We start from the raw sequence: 19,157 nt of genomic DNA on the forward strand, positions 1-19,157 counted from the left end.
ATGGCAAAATATTGGAAGCAATCCAAATGTTCAGCAGTAAGACACTGGGAAAATACCTCACGGTGTATTTCTTTAATGAAATGCTTTATATTTTTGAAAAGTATACACTTTGAGGGGGTAGAGAGATGGCTCAGTGGTTTAAAGCATGTGTTGCTTGTTGTACTGGCTGGTTTTGTGTATCAACTTGACACAAGCTGGAGTTATCACAGAGAAAGGAGCTTCAATTGAGGAAACGCCTCCATGAGATCCAACTGTAAGGCATTTTCTCAATTAGTGATCAAGGGTGGGAGGGCCCATTGTGGGTGGGGCCATCCCTGGGCTGGTGGTCCTGTGTTCTATAGGAAAGCAAGCTGAGCAAGGCAGGGGAAGCAAGCCAGTAAGTAAGGAGGAAATGATGTAGTTGTAATCTCAAAGCCTGGAGCTGGTAGGATCTGTGGTTGAATTTTTTCTTTATTTTACTAAATATAATACAGCTGCAGTGGTAGGCTATCATTTTCTGCTTCAGACTCAAGCATCAGCAACAGAATACAAGAGATAGAAGAGAGAATCTCAGGTGCAGAAGATAACGATAGATGAAATTAATACAGTGGTCAAAGAAGATGTAAAATCCTGCAAAAGAAAGCGAGGAAGGATTGGAGAGATGGAGGAGTCAAGAACATCATAAGAAAACTCATGGAGTCAACGAACTTGGGCTCACAGGGGCTCACAGAGACTGAACCACTAACCAGGGAGCCTGACCAAGACCATCTGCATATATGGTGGTGTAGCTTGGTCTTCATTTGGGACTCCTAATAGTGGGAGCAGGGGCTGTATTTTGACTCTTTAGCCTGTGTTTGGGACACTTTCCTCTTACTAGGTTGCCTCATCCAGCCATAATACAAAAGGAAGGTTAAGGCAGAAAGTGTGTAGTCTTACTTCAACTTGATATGCCATGTTTGGTTGATACGGCTGGGAGCCCTGCCCTTTTGTGAGGAGAAATGAAGGAGGAGGGAATGTGGATGGGTAAAGAGGAGGTGGAGGGAGGAATAGGGAGGAGGAGGAGGAGGAGGAGAAGAAGAAGAAGAAGAAGAAGAAGAAGAAGAAGAAGAAGAAGAAGAAGAAGAAGAAGAAAGGAAAATTGAAGTTGGGGTGTAAAATAATAGCAATGAAAAAGGAATCTTAAAACTAGTCAGTGCAAATGACAACTTTTATATCAGAGTTCTGTTTTCTACTACAGATTTATCACACATTTGTCATGTAAAATGAAGACATTTTAATCATTCATTTGAAAATATACACCAATGGGAAATAACAAATACCCCCCAAAGCTTTTCATTTAAGCGAATATCTTTAAAATGATTTAAGATTAAAAGGCTTTTTAAAAATATCCTTTTCAGTGTTTATTTAAGCAACATCAAAAGCTTAAAAAGCAAATATTGCAGGCAGCATTTATAAAAGTCATAGTGGGGCATGTGAGAAGGTTTGGAGAGAGAAAAAAAGATGGAATGATGTAGTTATATTATAGTCTCAAAACTTAAGATTTTAAAATGTCATTGTAAAGGAAAAATTAATGCAATCACAATGTAATATAACCCCACAGTCATAGATATATCAACTTCACCAGCATCTTAATATCAAGATCATTAGATACAGTGGCAAATGTTCTTAGGGATTGAAAAGTAGGCATAATAAGCTGCCTCATAAGACTGCCCATGTGATTTGACTTTCCCAGTATTGATGATCTGTGACCAAGATGGCAAGCTGTCTCTTAATTTCAGTCCAAAGAAATGGATAATGATTAACTCAGACGATCAGATCACTTATCTCGAACTCTTTCCTCTTAGCTGAGAGGCCCCTAGATCTATTACCCTGGCTTTCAATAGCTTTCCCTGAACCTGAGATACTTGGTGCCTGGAGCTGGTAGGATCTGTGGTTGACTTTTACCAAATAGAATACAACTGCAGTAGTAGGCTGTCACTTTCTGATTCACTACCAAAAGACTAACTGTGTCCCTCTCGCTGGCCTTGATGAAACAAGCTGCCTTGGGGAAAGTTCACATAGCACGGAGCTGAGCTTTTCTCTGTTGGCTAACACCCAGGAGAAGCTGACTCTTGAGGACAACTGCATGGGGGTGAGCTTGAGAGTGGATCCCAGAGTGAAATCTCTGAGAGAGATCCATGCATTCTGGTGACTCTCATGCCCACCTTTTCCTATCTCCTCTCTCACTGTGGACAACCTACCCACCTCCTTACAAAACCATTTCTCATGTTCAGGTCTTTTTGTTTTGTCTTCTGGGCACTGACTTTACCAACTCTTTCTGCGTGACCATGAGTTTTGAACCATCTATTGAATCTAGGCTCATCAATGGGTTCAAAGCTGAAGATAACGATTGTCTCTTTCCTGGACCCACTAATAGTTGATAGTGCAGAAGGATGGAGTACAGGGGACCTGCCCCCTAGAAAGATGAAGTATAGTTTTATGCACCTGCCCCCATCTGTAATTGACTGATAAGAGGCCCAGTCTTGTGCAGGCTCACTGCAGGCAACCATAGCTGCTGTGTGATTACGGTTGCAATGGCTGTTATGCCCAGAAGACAGCATTTTCCAGCCCTTCTTCCTGTTTCCTAGGCCATTCATTTTTCAGGCTCCCTCTTGCACAAAGTTACCTGAGCCTTAGAGAGGCTGGTATAATTGTCCTGTTTAGGGCTGTGCACCCAATTATCACTTATTCTCAGCACGTCAAGCCCTTTCATTTGCCACAGTTCATTGTAAGGAGAAGCTGTGTGTTTTTATGATGGCAGAGTCGTGACTTCCCATCGCTAGTATTGCCTAATGGAATCAATGTACAAATCGTCATACCGTGAATCATTTTCAGTCAAGACCACATTTTTCAGACTTTGCCAAAACAAGTTTTCTGCTTTGGGATTGTTGGGCCACTGGAGGATGGAGCTCTTACAGATCCTCTGCCGAAGCCTCAGGTACTGTGAGGACTGTAACACTGGTTCCAGGAGGATGAAAATAATCACATCCATGTTCTCATCCATTAGCCTCTGCAAGGCCAAGTAGAAAGCTGTTTTAAAGTTCCAGCTCTTGGCATATTTCTTGGTTAAAACAAAGATTGTTTTCTTGCTCTGGTTTATGCTCTGCATGAGGTTATCAATGATGGGTAATCCTGGATCCCAATCCCTCTCCTCTAAACAAAGGAGGACACTTTTGTCTTCACTCTCTTCAAGGTGGTAGCGCAGTTCGTTGATTACCCAGTCAGTAACAGATGCATCTTTGGTGTCATAAGAAATATAAGCATCATAGAAAGTTCGGGATGTGGATGAGGTCCTGTAGCCTTTTAACTTAGCAGAGCACATGTGATAGATAAACCAAACATCCCAGTAAAAGAGGTGGTGAACCAGAGCAGCCAATATAACCATGGAGGTGGTAAGGAATGTGAGGAAAAACAGGACAGCTGCAGTGGTATCCGATACACAAGTCGTGAGATCTAGGCTCATGATACTCTTTGATTTTTGATCCCCAGGATTGGAACATATAACATTTACCAATCTAGGAATTCTGATATTCAGATTTTCATCTAGCCAGCTTCGAAAATCACTTATGTCACACGTGCAGTCAAAATAGTTCCCTTGTAGCTCCAGAGTAGACAAGTTCGTTTTCGTCTTGGTTTGCAGGGAGGATTTATTGATCATCTTTATTCTGTTGAAACTTAGATCCAGGTGCTTCAGATTCCCGGCTTCGGAGAGGAAGCCAGAGGGTAGGTGAGAGAAATGATTGTGGCTCAGTAGCAGTATCTTCAGGGAATGTGCAAACTTAGATAGGGAATTAGGTAGAAAATACAGCTCATTTCTCGATAAATCCAGCAAGTGAAGGTGAGGAAAATACTGGAGTAATGTCCAATTAAAGAAACGTAATATGTTACCATTGATAAGTAACTCTTGGAGGCTCTGGGGCAAATTGAGGAAGGCTCCATTTGGGATTTGTTGAAGGTTATTGTATGATAAGTCCAGGCGTATCAAATTCTGGAGACTTTTAAAAATGGACCAGTATTTGCGATCATTTGCATTCCACAAACGGTCAAGACGATTTCCACTGAAAACCAATTCTTTCAGTGAGCTGCTTTTCAGCTCGCTTTCGTTTGTGAGGGTGTAAATGCCATTGTGGCTCAGGTTTAACACCCTGAGGTTTATTATGTTCTGGATAAATCCTAGACGGTGGGTTACCCCTGCTATACTGAAATAGTGTGCGTTGTGGCTCAGGTCCAGCACTTCTAGATCGTGAAGATCACTGAAAGCCTTGTTATCATCAAAGTCTAGTCTGTTGTTGGTTAAATCCAAATATTTAATGTGGGGCATGGATGAGAATTCTGTGCCATTGAACACTTGACTATTGGCATTGAAAGACAGATTTAAGCAGGCAATGTCCTGAAAACCTTCAAATTGGCTTTTCCCAATAATGAAAATATTGTTCAAACTTAAATCCAAGGCCTTGCCATAAGCAGTACACTGTGGCTTTATTAAAGGTTTGGTGCTATGGTAAAAATTCACGTGTGGATCAAACTCGTCATAGTCTGTTGAGAGAGGTTTCCGAAGATGATTTCGCCAAGAGGAATGATCTGTACCATCTAATACGGATGCTATGCGATTTCCTGATAAATAGATAACATGGAGCTTGGAAAAATTCTGGAAAGCTTTGAAATCAATTTTCTCAATAAAGTTAATGCCCAAGTTGATGGTTGTTAAGTTTGTAAGATTCTGGAGATATCTGAAATGCTCCTTTTTAAGTTCTCGGAACACATAGCCTGTTAAGTGCAACTTCTTGAGAGAACGAAGCTTAGAGAAGTTTGAGGAAATATTAATAAATTGTAAATATTCCTTATGTTGAAAGTTGAAGGACAAATCAAGGATTTCTAAACTGGGTAGTTTTGTTAAAAATGCCCCCGAGGCAATTTCTTGAACTAAATAGTTGAATTCAAGATGGAGTTCCTTCAGGTTTGACAGCTTGTCAAACCAGATAGAAGGAATCTTCCTGAGGGAAGTGCTGGAAAGGTTTAGATAGAGAAGTTGGGTGAGACTTTGAAAAGCTAGATCGTGTATGTGGATGGATGCGTTGTCCTTGCAAGGTGTGCAAGGAAATGGAGCATTGTAACACCTTGGGCAGTTTCCACTCAGATCTAGTAATGTTAAATTTTCCAGTCCTTTGAAGTCTTCCTGAGTGATGTTCTTGATCTTGGCATTACTCAGAAAAAGTTTCCTTAGAGAACTTGGTAGTTTGGGAGGCACATAGAAAAGGTTATTGAAAGATAATGAGAGTACCTTCAAGTGTATAAGATTTTTAAATGCCCCATCTTCTACCTTAAAGATTTGATTACATTTAAAATAGCAGTTCCAGCCCAAATAGAGTCTTTCCAAGTTCCTAAGCCCAAAAGTGTTGTTTTTAGTTACCTGAAATATGTTGTTTTGAATTAGGCTAAGTTCTTTCAAAGACTCAGGCAACCCAGCAGGCATAGTATATAACTGGTTGTCTTCCAGCAGTAAAACTGTTAGATTTCTTAGGCTGAGAAATGCCCCTTCTGTAATATTCATACCATTTTTATTTTCATTTGGGTGCTGTTGTTTGGCATTGTGGTTCAGATCTATTTTAGTGAGGTTTTGCAGCTTTTGAAAGGACTCTTTTGTTATATGTGTAATGGCATTGTGTGACAAGTCTATGTTTGTCACATACTTGCCTATAGTCTGGGGAACTTCATGTAGTTGACGATAGTTGCATTCTGCAATCACAAGGGCATTGTGCCTTATCTCGTCACAAGGATAGCTTCTGGAATGGTTCTCTTTATGGAAGATCGCACTGGTTCCAGAGGACAGCAGACAAAAGCACATCAGAATCCATGACTGAGGGGGCATGTTTTCCTAAGGAATAGCAAAAGTGAAAGTACTGTATTAGAGTAGCAATATTTCATGGGTGTTGCTTGGCAAACTTAACAGTGTTCCACCACACTTATGAGTTGTGAGATTTGAAATGCTATGAATTATTTAATATGTTGCATCAAATGAATTTCAGAATACTCATATGTTTTTAGCTTTTAGGGAGCTGAAAAGGTAAAGATAAAACTCTGAGACATGATGATAGGAAGCTTTTGAAAAGAAATTAATCAAGATGCCCGACCACTATATTAACTTTTAGATGAAGCATGGGTGTGGGTCAAATAAGTGTAGAGCATAACGTGGCACATATTTTTAGCAACAAACTACTTGTATAAATATTCTTTTGCAAGTGTAGCATGCATGCATGTGTGCAGGTGTCTGCATGTGGAAGCCAGACAGTGACACAAATTCTCTTCCTTAAACACTCCCCATTGTATTTATCAAGGTAGGATCTCTTTCATGGGATAAAGAGCTTGCCAATTTGGCCAGTATAGATAGCCAGCTTGCCCCCAGAGACCCAGTGTGTTTGTCTCCTAAGAGCTGGGGTTACAGGCAGCCACCACTTTTTCCAGGCTCATGTGTAGGTGCTGGGAGCTCTGAACTTGAGTCATCAAACCTCACAGCAAGTGCTTTATCCATTGAGTTGTTTCCCCAGCCCTTCTTGGCATGATTCGTGATAAAACTTCAGCCATCAACCAAAAAGAGCTCATTGTAGGATGTGTCTCCCAAGAAGATTCATCCATTGTAGTATCATCCAAGACACTTAAATCAAAGTCATCACTTGCTTTCCATAGTTCTCACAATTATTTCGTCTGCTTTTCTGTTTCTCTGTGGCGATGATACATATCAGATTCTCTTAGTTCGTTACATTGCTAAAACGTGAAAAATCCATCACGCACACACATACACACACACACACACAAAAGTGTCAGGTACTGTGCTAAGTGCTACAACATTTCCTTACCCACAATAAGGCTCATAAGATCACATTTATTGTCCATACTTTTCAGAAGAACAAGAGAACTCTAAGAGTTAAATAACTTTCAAAATGATATAGTTTTGTGCTGGGCCTTAAGCTAATCTGATTTCAATTTCTTTTAAGCCACTCTTCATATTTACTAATTTTCTTTTGTAATCTATGGGGTAAAATGATGCCTCAAATGTAGTGATCATGCAAAAAAAATGTGGACTATTGACCATGCAAACATTGAGATTAACAGCTACTTGCTAAATTTGAAATTTCTCTAAGGAAGTCATGACTGACTCTTAAAAAGTATTTCTGGCAACCTAGAGTATTGAATGCACTTCTAGAGTAGAAATCAGGTTGTTGTTCAAACTGAACTTTCATCTCTAAGCAAGCAAATGGATCTCACTCAAAAACTCTAAACCTGGAGTCTACCTAATGCGCAGCAATAGAAAACTAATACAACTTGAAGTTGTCCTCACAATATGACTTCAGCTAGGCTGTAGCTCAGTTGGTAAAGTATCACCTTAGCATTCCAGTGGCCCTGTGTGTTCAATCTTTAGCTCTGATTAAACTGGAGTGGTGTTGCACAAGCTTATAATCCTGGCACCCAGTAGGTAGAAACAGGAAGATCAAGAGTTTAAGTTCATCTCTCGGCCAGCTCCTGACAAATCTGGGCTACATGAGACCGTAGATCAAAACAATATCATAAGATAGTGCTTGAGAACATGAAGCATTGTAGACTCTCAGGAATGTAAGCAACTTGTAAGATGCTGTGGGAAATATTATATTTATCTAGGGCCCTATGCATATCTAAGTCTACATGTATGCCAATCTGAACATTGTCAGGTCTGAAGGTCGTTTTATATACTTTCCTGCATGTGTCAGCCAGTAAATGGTCTGGGGACTCCATTTTATTGGTTATTCTATCGTTTTATGTGTAGATAAACATGAGTCACATACAATAATCTGACAAGATTTCACCTGTGATTTAAAAAAAAAAAAAACAAAAAACTTGATGCTATAAGCAACCCAACAAGGGAATTTGACTTATTTGTAGGGTCTAGGAAAGACTTCCACACTTCAATTCTAGAAACAACAATTTTCCTAACATTTTTTTCCTATTAAATTTATGATTTCATTTTTCCACATTAAAATATTTTACCCAACCAGACCTGTTTTGGCATAAAGTATGAGAAATAAGCCTAAATTATTCTTTTCTCAGGATAGACCCAGTTGTTTCTATCATCTGTGGAATTGTCTGATCCCTGTTTTGATAATGATAATGCATGTCCAACTTTCGTGCATGTTTGAATTTATTTCTAAATTCCTTGATCTGTTTCATCTGTTTATTTATATTTAAAATGTTCTTATTATGTAGAATCTTATGAGTACAACCCAATAGAAAATGCACCAAAATATATTAAAAGTAAAAAATGAAATGTGGGACTAGAGAGATGGCTTAGAGGTTAACTTTTCACTAAAAAAAAATAATTTGTAAAGGAGGCTATGGGGAACATGTATCCTGGTAAAATTAGATTCCAGGTATTTTCCTTTGCAGGCAAATAGAGCTATTGGTTGGTAAGACATCCTTAGTGAATCAAGCTAATAGGCTGTGTCTACTGTGGCCCCACTTCCTCAAACTAAGGTTTCCCCATCTAGGTTCAAATACTACTATATATTTTATATAGAGCAGAGTAGTTAGGTATGAAAACTCCAGTAACCTCTTGTCACAAGCAGAGGAATATATTGAGAGTCAAAGTTTTTTCAGGATGAAACCAGATTCTCATACAGCCTAAAGTAACAGTAGGAATTATAGGTCAAGGAAATGAACAGAAGTTGAGATATTCCTGAGTGAGGAGCTTGAAGTTTCTAACACCAGCATGGAACTGTGTTTGTGTGGCTATGTTTTGGATTTGTTGAAAGAAAATTAATTTCTTGCTTTTTCTGGGGTTTAGTTTCCCTTCTTGTGTTGGTATTTTCCATCTATTATTCTTTATAGGGGTGGATATGTGGAAAGCTATTGTGTAAATTTGGTTTTGTCATGGAATACTTTGGTTTCTCCATCTATGGTAATTGAGAGTTTTGCTTGGTATAGTAGCCTGGGCTGGCATTTGTGTTCTCTTCGGGTCTGTATGACATATGCCCAGGATCTGCTAACTTTCATAGTCTCTGGTAAGAAATCTGGTGTAATTCTGATAGGTCTGCCTTTATATGATACTTGACGTTTTTCTCTTACTGCTTTTAATATTCTTTCTTTGTTTCGTGCATTTGGTGTTTTGACTATTGTGTGACAGGAGGAGTTTCATTTCTTTTTTTATTAGATATTTTCTTTATTTACATGTCAGATGTTATCCCCTTTCCTAGTTTCCACACGAAAGATCCCCTATTCCCTACCCCCTACCCCTGCTCCCCAACCCACCCATTTCTGCTTCCTGGCCCTGGCATTCCCCTATATTGGAGCAAAGAATCTTTGAAAGAACAAGGGCCTCTCCTCCCATTGATGGCCAACTAGACCATCCTCTGCTACATATGCAGCTAGAGACACAAGTCCCACCACGTGTTTTCTTTGATTGGTGATTTAGTCCCAGGGAGCTCTGGGGGTACTCGTTAGTTCATATTGTTGTTCCTCCTATAGGGCTGTAAACCCCTTCAGCTCCTTTGGTACTTTCTCCACCTCCTTCATTGGGGACCCTGTGCTCCATCCAATGGATGACTGTGAGCATCCACTTCTGTATTTACTAGGCACTGGCAGAGCCTCACAGGAGACAGCTTTATCAGGCTCCTGTTAGCAAAATCTTGTTGGCATCTGCAATAGTGTCTGGGTTTAGTGGTTGTTTATGGGATGGATCCCCAGGTGGTGCAGTCTCTGGATGGTCATTCCTTCAGTCTCTGCTCTGAACTTTGCCTCTGTAACTCCTTCCATGGATATTTTGTTCCTCCTTCTAAGAAGGATCGAAGTATTCACACTTTGGTCTTCCTTCTTCTTGAGTTTCATGTGTTTTGCAAATTGTATCTTGGGTATTCTGAGTTTCTGGGATAATATCCACTTCTCTGTGAATGCATATCTTATGATACTTCACTCAGGATGATATCCTCCAGATCCCTCCATTTGCCAAAGATGTCATAAATTTATTGTTTTTAATAGCTGTGTAGCACTCCATTGTATAAATGTACCACATTTTCTGTATCCATTCCTCTGTTGAGGGACATGTGGGTTCTTTCCAACTTCAGGCTATTATAAATAAGGCTGCTATGAACAACACTGGAAAACCTGGATGAAATGGATAATTTTATAGACAGATGCCAGGTATCAAAGTTAAATCAGGATCAGATTAACAATCTAAACAGTCCCATATCCCCTAGAGAAATAGAAACAGTCATTAATAGTCTCCCAATCAAAAAAAAAATCCCAGAACAAGATGGATTTAGTGTAAAGTTCTATCAGACCTTCAAATAAGACCTAATTCCAATTCTCCTCAAACTATTCCACAAAATAGAAAGAGAAGATACTCTATCTAATTCATTCTATGAAGTCACAATTACTCTGATACCTAAACCACACAAAAACCCAACAAAGAAAGAGAACCTCAGACCAATTTCCAGTATGAATATCAATGCAAAATTACTCAATAAAATTCTCGCAAACCTAATCCAAGAACACATCAAAACAATCATCCATCCTGACCAAGTAGGTGTCATTCCAGAGATGCAGGGATGTTTCAATATATGGAAATCCATCAATGTAATCCACTATATAAACAAACTCAAAGACAAAAACCACATGGTCATCTCATTAGATGCTGAGAAAGCATTTGACAAAATCCAACACCCATTCATGATAAAAAGTCTTGGAAAGATCAGGAGTTCAAGGTCCATACCTAAACATAGTAAAAGCAATATACAGCAAACCAGTAGCCAACATCAAACTAAATGGAGAGAAACCTGAAGCAATCCCACTAAAATCAGGAACTAGACAAGGCTGCCCACTCTCTCCCTACTTATTCAATATAGTACTTGAAATCTTAGCTAGAGCAATTAGACAACAAAAGGAAATCAAAGGGATACAAACTGGAAAGGAAGAAGTCAAAATATAACTATTTGCAGATGATATGATAGTATACATAAGTGACCCCAAGAATTCCACCAGATAACTCCTAAACCTGATAAACAACTTCAGTGAATTAGCTGGATATAAAATTAACTCAAACAAATCAGTGACTTTTCTCTACACAGAGGATAAACAGGCTGAGAAAGAAATTAGGGAAACAACACCCTTCACAATAGTCACAAATAATATACAATTTCTTGGTGTGACTCTAACTAAGCAAGTGAAAGATCTGTATGATAAGAACTTCAAGTCTCTGAAGAAAGAAATTGAAGATCTCAGAAGATTGGAAAGATCTCCCATGCTTATGGATTGGCAGAATTAATATAGTAAAAATGGATATCTTGCCAAAAGTAATATACAGATTCAATGAAATTCCCATCAAAATTCCAACTCAATTCTTCATGGAGTTAGAAAGACAATTTGCAAATTCATCTGGTATAAGAAAAACCTAGGAGAGCAAAAACTCTTCTCAAGGGTAAAAGAACCTCTGGTGGAATCACCATGCCTGACCTCAAGCTGTACTACAGAGCAATTGTGATAAAAACTGCAGGGTACAGGAATTTCTTTCCTGGTCCAATATTATCTGGAGTTTTGTACACTTCTTGTATGTTTATGGATATCTCTTTAGGTTAGGGAAGTTTTCTTCTATGGTTTTGTTGAAATTATTTACTGGCCCTTTAATTTGGGAATCTTTGCTCTCTTCTATACCTATTATCCTTGTGCTTGCTCTTCTCATTGTATCCTGAATTTCCTGGATATTTTGGGTTAGGAGCTGTTTGCATTTTGCATTTTCTTTGACTGTTGTGTCAATGTTTTCTATGGTATCTTCTGCACCTGAGATTTTTCTCTTTTATCTCTTGTATTCTGTTGGTGATGCTTGCATCTATGACTCCTGATCTCTTTCCTAAGTTTTCTATCTCCAGCATTGCCTCCCTTTTGTGATTTCTTTATTGTTTCTATTTCCATTTTTAGATCCTGGATGGTTTTCTTCATTTCCTTCACCTGTTTTTTTTGTTTTCCCGTAATTCTTTAAGGAATTTTAATGTTTCCTTTTTAAGGGCTTCTTCCTGTTTACCTGTGTTCTTCTATATTTCTTTAAGGAAGTTATTTATGTCCTTCTTATATCATCATGTGATTTTAAATCAGAGTCTTGCTTTTCTGGTGTGTTTGGGTATCCAGGACTTGCATGGTTGGAGAACTGGGTTCTGATAATGCCAAGTAGGCTTGGTTCCTGTTGCTTATGTTCTTGCCCTTGCCTCTTGCTATCTGGCTATCTCTGGTGTTAGCTGGTCTTGCTGTCTCTGACTGTGGCTTGTCTTTCCTGTAAGGCTATGTGTCAGCCCTCCTGGGAGACCAGTTCTCTCTGGGAGGAATTTGGGTATGGAGAACTGTGGCACAGGGTCAGCTCAGGGGCACAGACAGAAACTGGAAGGATACTGTCCACAGGTGTTCCTTTGTTCCTGTGTCCTGATGGTTCTGGGCAGGTCCCTCTTGGTCCAGGAATTTGAGCAGAAGGGGTGGTCTCACCTGTGCTCTCAGGTGTGTCAACACTCTTGGGAGGCCATCTCGCTGACAGTGGGATTTGTGTATAGAGAGCTGTGGCACAGGGTCAGCTCCAGGTGCAGATGGAAACCGGAAGCTTCTCCTCCTTTCTCTCTTTTTCCTTATTCCCTTCTTCTCTTCTCTCCTCTTCTTCCACCCATGCATGTCATTGACATGTTCAAGATGGGATACAGGGCCTTGTGCATACTGGGGCATGTTCTCCAGCACCCTCCCACAAATTTGTGTTAACAGTAGTATAATAATTGAAACACATGTGACATGATAACTATGAGAATAAAATAGAGAAGCAGCAATGTTCCAAGTATACTACAGGATTGCATTAATGAAAATAAGATATATAAAGACAGTACATACAGAGACAGACACATGGGGGGTGGGGTGGAGAATTTCATGGATTAGTTTGCAGTATAAAATCATGGGAGGATTCTGGAGTTGGGAGGCAAAGGCATCTCCAAAGGAGGCAGGCCAGTAAATTAACTAAGAATCTCAATAAGAGTACTGGTGACAGGAGTCAGGGTTCAGTGGTCAAGAGCACTGACTTCTCTACAAGAAGACCTGAAATATATACCCAGCACTCACCTGGCATCATATAATTATTTTAAACTCCAGTTCCAGAGGACCCAACATCCTCCTCTGGCTTCCACAGGCACTGAATGCAAGTGATGGACAGACATACAAGCAAGTGTGTGTGTGCAGTTGTTTTTGTTGCACCCTCTGCCAAGATTTACAGTCTCAAATGATGAAATCTAGGAGGCCTAGACACAAATCAGAGCCAGGATGAACTATCCTGAGGGAAAACAAGAGATGCAGGGTTAAAGAATGCTCTGCTGGTGGAGCACAGAACACCATATTTATCCCAGGCTCAGCTCTGAGATCTCTAGCATCTACCTTGCTTATGAACATCCACATCAGTATTCCCTACAGGAAGCTCCATGGACTCACTTTGGGCAAGTAGAGCCTGATCAAGGTGAGGCTAGGCAGACATGTGCCATAACTGCAAAATGTTAGGGGACCATGAAAACAGAACTTGGTCAATGAAAATCCATGATGATTGAAAAGGAATCTTTAATACAAGAGCTTGTTTGCTTCCCTCAGCCTGGCACCAGTTCCAGCATAACTTTCTGTACACAATCAGGTATCGGCTGAGGACTGAGGCTTCCCCAATTTTTTTGATTATCTTTTTGTTTTGAGATAGAATCTCACTGTGAAGCCCAGCCCAACCTAGAATTCACGCTCCTCCTTAGCCTCTGGAATGCCAGGATTACATATGCATACCTGGCCTGAGTTGTAGATTTTTTTAAAAAGGTTTATTTTAAGTTTATTTTTATTTTTAATATACTTGTGGGGGATGGGGAGAGGTGAGTACATGTGAGTTCTTGTGCCCCTGGAGGCCAGAAGAGGACATCAGATCTCCTAGAGCTAGAGTTACAGGTTGTTGTGAGATGCCCTAGTTGGGTGCTTGGAACTGAACTAAGATCTTTGATAAGAACAATGCATGGTTTTAACTGCTGAATAATCTCTCCAGCCCTTGGTTTGTTTTTAGAGACCGAACAAAGCAATTATTTATCTTGAATACTGAACTTCCTGGTGCCCCTGTCCATTCTTAGGTTTTCTTCAGGGCACCCACAAAAAATTCAAGTCTGCTTATATCACATCGATTTTAGACTTCTTGTAAAACTGAGAAGGAACATATTTCTGCTGTTTGAGCACTCACATTTGTGACACAGAAAGTCATAGTGTGTAAACAAGCATGATTCAGTGGATCCCACTACCTGGGCAATTGGTCCAAAATGGTCTCTGCACAGACATAATTCATGAACTGACAGCATGAAAATCCCTGAAGAGGAGGGTGGAGCTGCAGGACCCAAGGACTTGGTGTTGCCTTGGTCAGCTGGAGAAAACCGAAACTCATTTATCTAAAGGAAGCCTATGAATCATAAACACCAACCAAAAAATTAACAACAGAAAGAAGGAAAACTGCTTAACTTCCCTTTCTGTGTACCCCAAAGCAGCTCTGGTAGCCAATTCACAACCTTTCCCCTATTTTTCTGTGCATGATCTGCACACTGCTTGCATCCATGGAACATGGCCTTCAGTTCTCCTGAGGACATCAAACAGCTCAAGGAACTCTACCTCTGTCACCTCACACACTAATCTTTCTTCTCACACTATACCCCGATGGACACCTAAAGAGCCCTTTGAAAACATTGTTGTGATGAAAAGAGCAGCTCCACAGGCCCCCCCCCCAACTGATTATGAGTGGGCTGGGGGCCATTCTGTACTCATTGGTCCAGTGGTCTTCGGACAGGAAAACTTTAAATGTATGAGTACTAGAACCGTAGCACCTCTCAGTGAGGCCTAAATGAAGCCCACACAGTTCACAGTGCATGTTGGGTAGGAGGATATAGAGCTCTTAGGATTCAAGCAGTCAATCCACACAGATAACTCTGTTCTCCCTCTTCAAGGCTTTCTTCAAGACAAGCTGGACCCAAAGGCAAGGGAATCATGAATTCAAGACCAACCCAAGTTATCTAGTAAAATCCTGTCTCAAAATAAAATAAAATAAAATAAAAACCAAACTAACCCAGCAAAAGAATTTTGTAGTATAGCTTAGCAGTTGAGTGCTCACAGAGCACGGCAAAGGCCTTGAAGCCTTCCCAGTAGCAACGTAAGAAAATGGTTTTCTTTTAACATGGCATGATTTACCTCATACAAGCTGTACCCCTCTCTGGACATGTTCTTCCTTAGGCATGATAACTCCAAGGCATCCAACAATACTATTGGTTATTATGCACAACAAACTAAATCATTTAGCCATTCCAGCACCATGTGGGTGGGAAGCAGAGCTGAAAATTTGCTAGCCTGGAGTTCTTTCTTACTTTTAATGGTCTTCAATTAGTTTTTGTTTGATGATGTTGATCACTGATTAACTGATATCAGTTAACAAATTAAAGAATAGCTATATACAGGACGCTTCAGAGATGGCTCAGTGGCTAAGAACACCTACTGTTTGTTCTTGCCGAGAACCTGAATTCCACCATATAGTAGCTCAGAACAATCCATAACTCCACTTCCAGGGGTTCTGATATTGCCTCTGAGGTCATCGTCATGCATGCAGTACACTTATATACACACAGGCAAACCCTCATATACATAAAATAAGAATATTTTATAAAAGATATACAGATATGATTTATCATCTCAGTTGAAATTAATAGCAGATGCTTTATTTTGTCTACTCTAAATCTAATGGATTCATGAACTGCTTTGGAGAGCAAGAGAAACAGAATGCCAGTCAAATGAACTTGATGCTAAAGTGATGCCTCCCGATTCAGCAACAACTAAAGATATATGGAAAGTATGCTTTTTGGATCATAGACGGATTTGCCATAAGTTGAGTACAAAGCACCCATATATTTATTTCATCCTCATCCAAATCAGCACAGGTGGGTGGTATCAAAACCCTGTTTCCCAGACTTGGACCCTGATGCTTTGAAAGGTTACTTTACCCAAGTTCACTCCCATAGTAAGCAGCCAAACTGAAATAGAGCATAGATATGCTCAAATAATTCATGAGTTACTGCTGGGAGCTAAAGAACAAATTGAGAATGATCTGGTTGCAGGAATGAGCGAAAGAATCATAGATAGGGGCTGGAGAGATGACTCAGCAGTGAAGAGTGTTTGTTGCTTTTGCAGAAAACCTGGATTCTCTTCCCAGTACATCTATGTTGACTCACAACTATTCATAACTCTAGTTTCAGGCAATCTGACATCATTTTCTGATATCTATAAGCACTAGGCAATATGCACAAGCATGCAAAACACTCAAATACACATCAAACAAATAAAAAATATAATAAACTACCATACATTTCAAATCTACAGGATATAGACTCTGGGAACAGATATTCCACTTTGACTTTCTGTGCTTACTAAGTCACCACAGCAAGCGTCACTGACATTGCTGTAATGAGTTCCTGTGTATGGTGTTCTCTGAAACTGGACTTCCTGATAGCCTGCCTTTTTCCCCATCAGTTCTGCTGGTTTTAGGATTATCATTTAGGATGAGAAGCAGTGATCGAAAGAAAATGAAATGATATTCAACATAACATAAGACAGTAAAATATAAACAGTAAGAGAATCAATGTAAGCGTGTAAAGCCTACCCTCCTCTTTCCCTCTGGTGACAGGTGGAAGCCAAGGACTTCTTTACAAGCTTACTTTGAGTCACTTACTGTTCTCTACTCTCCATTCTTACGACATAGCTATTTTGACTCTCATAGCAATTTACCAAGTAGAAACTGGACGACTTCAATTGCAGTGTCATATGTGCTTTTGGTCTCTTTGGACCAATCCCATATAGATCACAGTCATTTGTAAGGATCATAAAATTTTACTGCAAAATGAATTGATATTCAAGCTCCATAATGGACCTAACTGAGCATAAAAATTAACTTCCAATAAGTTAAATAGACATTAAATTACTGTCAAAAGCACACCAAGGCCTTTCAGATGCACTAAATGGCTAGGGAAAACATACATGGTCAATTTTAAGTGAGATTCTTTTCAAGTCAGATATTCCAATTTCTCTTTATACTTCCCTGGATTTTCTATAACATACATCATTCAGAGAAACTTGTAGTTTGTTTGCTTTTCAATCAAGTATCTTTTGACACTGATAAAAATAGAACTCTTGCTGCATCTAGACAGTGTAAGGCAATAGCAGCAGATGCAGTGAGATGTGCGTTTGAAAACTTCAATCAGGAAAAGGAGCTGCTGCTACAGAAATGCCAGCTTTTAGTAGTTAAAACCAACTATCACCAGACTGCAGATACTGAACCACGTTTGTAAAGCAATGGTTCTCAACCTGTGGGTCATGACCCCTTTGGGAGTCAAAGAATTCTCTCCACAAGGGTTGCCTAAGTCCATAGGAAAACACAGATATTTACATTACAATTTATAACAGGAGCAGAATTACAGTAATGAAGTAGCAATGAAATATTTTTGTGGTTGGAAGTCACCACAACATGAGGAACTATATTAAAGTGTAACAGCATTAGAGAGGTGGCGAACCACTGCTCTAGCAGTAGGGAACTTACCATGTTCTATAGACAAAGGAAGGTAAAACGTTTGTTTCTCTCTTAACATCCAACTCTGTTTTTCTGGAAGAAGATGTGCTTATAGCTGGACCAGAAAATAATAGAACAGCTCAAATTCTTCCTTGGAAGGCTCTTGCTTTCCTGTTCAGAATGATAATATTATCATTGTATTCGGCTTTCAAAGTTTCCTCTCTAATTAGTTTATCTTAACATTCACACAAACTCATCAGACAGGCAGTCCTCCCAGCATACAATGTGTGCTGCTGGTTTCCTCTGGCTTCTGCTACTACTTGGCTCAGTTAGTACTTTCTTTGTTTCCATCAGTAGCCACCAACCCAGATCTCTAGATGGGAAATTATATTTTGCAGGAGATCTTTGAGACAAGCTCGCACACAGCTTACCCCTTTCTGGCTGGGATCCCTTCAAGGTTCTCTTTCAATAGCTTGTAGTAGCAGTGCAGTGTGGTCCTCTGTGTACAGTAGCTGTGCAGAGAGCAGACTTTGGCAAACTTCTGAAATCTGGTCGCTTTAGCATCAGCAAAATCTAGCAATGGATTTGCAGAAGTTTATGTTGGAAGACAGGAACTTGTGATTTCTTAACTGTTGCCAAATCACTTATTGGCTATGCTTTAAAAATTTCGAAACTGAATTCAGAGGAAAAGTCATTTATAAAATTATTTTCATAGAACCCTCACATCATACTTTTTTGAGTTGGCATATATTCATGTCTATGGATACCTGTAGGGTTTAGGTAAGCAAGATTAGGAGGGAAACAGGCAATAAAATGGGGGAGAAAATAATATTTTGATGAAAAAATATTTTAAAAAGCAAACACCTGTACCATAAATTTGTATCAAATTTGGGATTTCTGAAACTTATCTTTAGGTATTTAACTCGTATATACTTCTGCTTTGTTCCACACCTTTTCAAGACTGCCATGCTGCATAGGTGTCTAGGGATCGCCCACTGTAGCTGGAGCACTTCTACATGCAGCACCTCACATGCAATGTAAGGTCAATAAATGTTCATTCAAAAAATAAAAGAAATCCCCATTGAGTGAGAGCAAGAGTGATTGGATGAGCATTCTAGAGGCTGGGGATTTTTCCCTTTTCTGATTTGGTTGGATAAAATTAGACTTGGAGCTTCCAGGGCCAGGGCCCCACCACATATCCCATAGAAAGGTATCCACAATCAAAAACCTTGGAGCAACATCTGGTCCACAAGTAAACACACACACACACACACACACGCACGCACACACACACGCACGCACACACGCACACACAAACAAAAAACCAAAAATTTACAAAGGAACATTTGGCAATTTGGCATGTTGAATAAGAACACTAGCTTCAATCTCTAATTATAAAAACACCCCTCTCAAAAACTAATTCTAATTTTTTTCTGATTACCATGTACATAGTAAAATACTGCCCTCACTTATTATTCTGTTTTTGAATTTTATAAATGAAATAATTGTGAGATATTGTTTTTCTGTTACCATGTAAGGATAT

General features: G+C 39.6%; 1 protein-coding gene across 2 annotated transcripts; it reads right to left on the bottom strand.

The window, feature by feature from the left end:
• Positions 1–1,168: 1,168 nt before the first annotated feature.
• Tlr8 (toll like receptor 8) lies at positions 1,169–18,225 on the bottom strand. 2 transcript variants are annotated; one of them, XM_021154000.1, is made up of 3 exons: positions 18,046–18,225; positions 17,645–17,785; positions 1,169–5,893 (listed from the first exon to the last, which is right to left on the bottom strand). In XM_021154000.1, exons 2-3 carry the CDS (start codon positions 17,645–17,647, stop codon positions 2,798–2,800), a joined length of 3,099 nt encoding a protein of 1,032 aa, XP_021009659.1. In that variant the 5' UTR covers positions 17,648–17,785; positions 18,046–18,225; the 3' UTR covers positions 1,169–2,797. The 2 variants fall into 2 exon arrangements, with proteins under 2 accessions (XP_021009659.1, XP_021009660.1); XM_021154001.1 differs by lacking the exon at positions 17,645–17,785.
• Positions 18,226–19,157: the final 932 nt, after the last annotated feature.

This window comes from Mus caroli, chromosome X (assembly GCF_900094665.2).
Source record: "Mus caroli chromosome X, CAROLI_EIJ_v1.1, whole genome shotgun sequence".
Classification (NCBI taxonomy): domain Eukaryota; kingdom Metazoa; phylum Chordata; class Mammalia; order Rodentia; family Muridae; genus Mus; species Mus caroli.